This window comes from Tripterygium wilfordii, chromosome 18 (genome assembly GCF_013401445.1).
Source record: "Tripterygium wilfordii isolate XIE 37 chromosome 18, ASM1340144v1, whole genome shotgun sequence".
In the NCBI taxonomy this organism is placed as follows: domain Eukaryota; kingdom Viridiplantae; phylum Streptophyta; class Magnoliopsida; order Celastrales; family Celastraceae; genus Tripterygium; species Tripterygium wilfordii.
This window is the reverse complement of record NC_052249.1, coordinates 7,569,638-7,573,520: the sequence shown is the minus strand read 5'-3', so window position 1 is coordinate 7,573,520 and position 3,883 is coordinate 7,569,638. Positions and strand designations below refer to the sequence as shown.

At 46.3% G+C, this 3,883-nt stretch overlaps 1 protein-coding gene across 1 annotated transcript; it reads left to right on the top strand.

Annotated features, from left to right (window-relative positions):
- Positions 1-1,522: 1,522 nt before the first annotated feature.
- On the top strand, positions 1,523-3,064 carry LOC119983413. The gene has a single exon (XM_038827101.1). The coding sequence runs from the start codon at positions 1,523-1,525 to the stop codon at positions 3,062-3,064; it is 1,542 nt and encodes a 513-aa protein (XP_038683029.1).
- Positions 3,065-3,883: the final 819 nt, after the last annotated feature.

Genomic DNA, 3,883 nt, shown 5'->3' with positions numbered 1-3,883 from the left:
ACAATCTTTGCATCATTACTAAGTAAACATAACAGTATTCTTACAGTAAAGCTGTCACCCTTTCTGACATGTATTTGCAGGAGCTTTATGGCTTTACAGCCTGTTTGCTTTATCATTTGTACAATGACTTTTCCTTAGCAGTATGGTACCAGGTTTCGAGGCGTTTGATGTGTTGACGACCGTGTGTAAGCGCTAGCTCGTATGAGCGCCATTGCATGAGCTACCTTTCTTGTAAAGCAGTTTCTGTCAGTCTAGTCTACAGCAAGTATCTATAGGTGCAACAGACTTATATCTCCAGGTAAGACATTCTCTCGTACGTATTTCTCTTTATAGAATGTCGCCCACAATTCTACCCTCTCCTTTATCAACACCTGTTGTGATCATTTCGTACTACTACTTTATTCTACTTTTTGATATTTGTCAACTCTGACACAGCCGATATGATAGACCTTTCAGTTACACTTCTTTCATACAAGTTGGTCCAATAAAATATCTATAGGTGCACACAATTTCCGAGGTTGATACTTGTTTTCTTATAAATACCCCCTCTTTCGTATGGGAGGGGATCGAACACTTTTTACCCACAATACAGAAAAATACCCCAAGACAATATACTCAGACTAAACACCTAAGAACATAGCTGGTCTTCCACCTCCGACCGACTCTAACTTGATCGTCGGAGCCTCCACGACCGGCACCCCCAATCCGGTTGAGGAGCTTTCACGGTTTTCTTTGTTGTGAAATCTGCAGGACTCAAGGTTGTGAACGGACCCCACAGAAAGACAAGTTGACCTTTCAACGATTGTAGAACTTTGCCCCTACAATTTGGCGCGCCAGATAGGGGGATCTTTACAAGTGTTGAGCCAAAGAGATTTTACGACAACCTTTCATTATGACTGAAACCAGCGATGTCACTAACAGCCAGCTGTTAGAACTCATGCAAGCCATGAGAGAAGATATGTCAAGAAACAAACAGCAAACGGATGCGCGATTAGAATCAATGTCGAGCGACAACGCAGCACTCCGTGAGGAAGTGTCACAGCTGAGAAGTCAGAGTGCTTCTCAGGTTAATGATCCTACTTCAGTTCAAATACCACCTTTTCCCCGTCTAGAACAAACACCACCACCTAGTGACCCTTTACCTTATCCTTTGAGTGCTCAGTTTGTTCCCAGCACCACCCCTGGCGGGTATGATGTTTCTACCTCGTGGGGTAAATACCCTATGACGGAAGAAACTCCGCAGAATGTCGATAGGGATGCTACAGTAGATCTGACAGCTTCTCCGGGGAGTAAGCTCCCACGGCCACCACGTTTCCCTACTGCACCTTTCACAGGGCCCACTATAGCTTCAGTCGCTCAAGCGGCGATGGCTAAGCAGATTCTCGAACTGCGGGGAGACATAGATAAATTGACCAAAGCACCTCCTGCTTCGGCCAAAATTAATACCAACTGCTATATGGGGTCGCCATTTGTAGATAGTATATACTAGACAGATCTGCCTCACAGGTTCAGCGTCCCCAGCATGAAGTTATACAATGGGACTGACGACCCCGAGGATCATGTAGCCCATTATAAATTAAAGATGGGAGCTATTGCCATACCATATGGCATGCACGAGACATGTATGTGCAAAGGGTTTGGGTCTACTCTTACTGGTCCTGCTCTTCGTTGGTATATAAATTTACCTAACGGCAGCATTGCTTCTTTCGAAAAGCTAGTTGAGACGTTTATGGTGCAGTTCTCCAGCAGCCGTAAAATTCATAAGTGTTCAGATGACCTATATCGGTTGCCACAGCGTGTGGGGGAGTCCCTTCGTGATTTCCTCTCCCGGTTCAACACGGAGAAGGTGTCGATACCTTATTGCGATCCGGGGACCGCAATTCAAGCGCTCCGAAGTTGCTTGCTTCCCGATGGGGAATTCTATGAGGAGCTCACGAAGTGTGATGTTAAGAGCTATGAAGAAGCTCTAATTAAAGCTACCGTATTTGTTCGATGGGAGGAAGATGCCAGGAGAAAGCCATCCAACCTTCCTAAGCAAGAGAAACGAGAGGACAAGCGTCCTCGGAAGGAATCGCCTGCCATTGGCGAACCTAGCAGCAACTGGCGCTCTCGCAGGTCCGGAGCATCAGATTATGCAAAAAACTGTCCAGAGTATCCTCTGAAAATACATCAAGTCGAGGCTGTACAAGTCTTGAGGAAGATGGGTAGCGATGTGAAATGGCCTCCCAAGAAAGAATCTGAAGGGTGGAAAGACCCTAAAAAGTGGTGTGACTTCCATCAGGATATTGGCCATACCACTCCTGATTGTCGGGGCCTTAGGTATGAGGTGGATTACTTGCTGAAAAAAGGGAATCTCAGAGAATTGTTATCTGAGCGTGCTAAGGCTATCTGGGAAAAGAGGAAAGTTGACGACCCAGAGGCATTACCACCGCCACCGCCAGTTACCGCTACTTATTGCGTAATTTCTGGAGGATCCGAGATTAGCGGGCTGTCCCGTACTTCTGCCAAGAAACACGAGAAGGAAGCAGCGAACCCAGCTGCTAAGCTGGCTCGATCAGTGGGAACCTTCACTAACCAAGTGATGGTCTTTACCGACGATGAAGCTACTCAACTGCTACATCCGCATCACGATGCTCTGGTGCTCACACTTCAGGTTGCGAACATTAACTTGAAGCGAATCCTGGTTGACAACGGCAGTTCGGCCAATGTATTGTTCTTGGCCGCCTATAGAGGAATGGGTCTAGATGAGACTCTAATATTGCGGAAGTCCACAGCACTCATCGGGTTCAACGGTGAGGTAAGTCACTCACTGGGAGAAGTGGTGTTACCCATTTATGCCCCAGGTTTGAACAAGCAGACTCGGTTCTCCGTTGTAGACTCACCCTCTGCTTACAATGCTATTTTGGGACGACCTTGGTTGCATGCAATACGGGCCGTACCCTCCACATATCATCAAATCCTGCGCTATCCCACTAATAATGGCGTTAGGGAAATCCTGGGAGATCAACACTCTTCTAGGAGTTGTTACAGGACCACCATGAGGAGTAAGGGTGAATCCTCTTAGCAGTTACAGAACCAGGCACCCGGTCTAGAACCAGACGTGCCAGGAATGGAGAAGCTTGATGAAGTACAGATCCATCCTGACTTTCCATATCATAAAGCCCTGATTGGAGTGCAGCTGCCTATTCATCTACGACAGAAATTGATTCAGTTCCTGTCACGGCATCATGATTGTTTTGCATGGAGTCATGCGAATATGATTGGAATAGACCCTGAAGTCGTGATGCATCAGCTCAAGGTTAATCCTGAATATCCTCCTGTCAGGCAAAAGAGGAGGAAATTTGCTCCTGAACGGAATCTAGTCATTAATGAGGAAGTCCAGAAACTACTGGACAATGGCTCTGTGGTGGAGGTGCAGTACCCTGACTGGTTGGCCAACGTCGTCGTTGTGAAAAAGAAGAATGGCAAGTGGAGAGTCTGTATTGATTTTACGGAGTTGAACAAAGCTTGCCCGAAGGACCCCTTTCCACTACCGCACATAGACATGATGGTGGATGCGACTGCTGGCCACGAATTGTTGAGCTTTATGGATGCTTTTTCGGGGTACAATCAGATTTTAATGCATCCGGAAGATCAGGAAAAAACGGCTTTCATAACCGAGAGAGGAATTTATTGCTACAAGGTGATGCCTTTCGGGTTGAAGAATGCCGGGGCTACGTACCAGCGATTGGTTAATAAGATGTTCTCTAAGCATCTGGGGGACACCATGGAGGTGTACATTGATGATATGTTGGTAAAGTCTTTAGTTGCGGATCAACATTTTGAGCATCTTCAGCAGGCTTTTGATTTGTTGATCAAGTATAACATGAAGTTGAATCCTGCT

Excerpts from the sequence above, each read along its gene's own strand:
- LOC119983413 (XM_038827101.1), top strand. The coding sequence starts at position 1,523 with ATGAAGTTATACAATGGGACTGACGACCCCGAGGATCATGTAGCCCAT.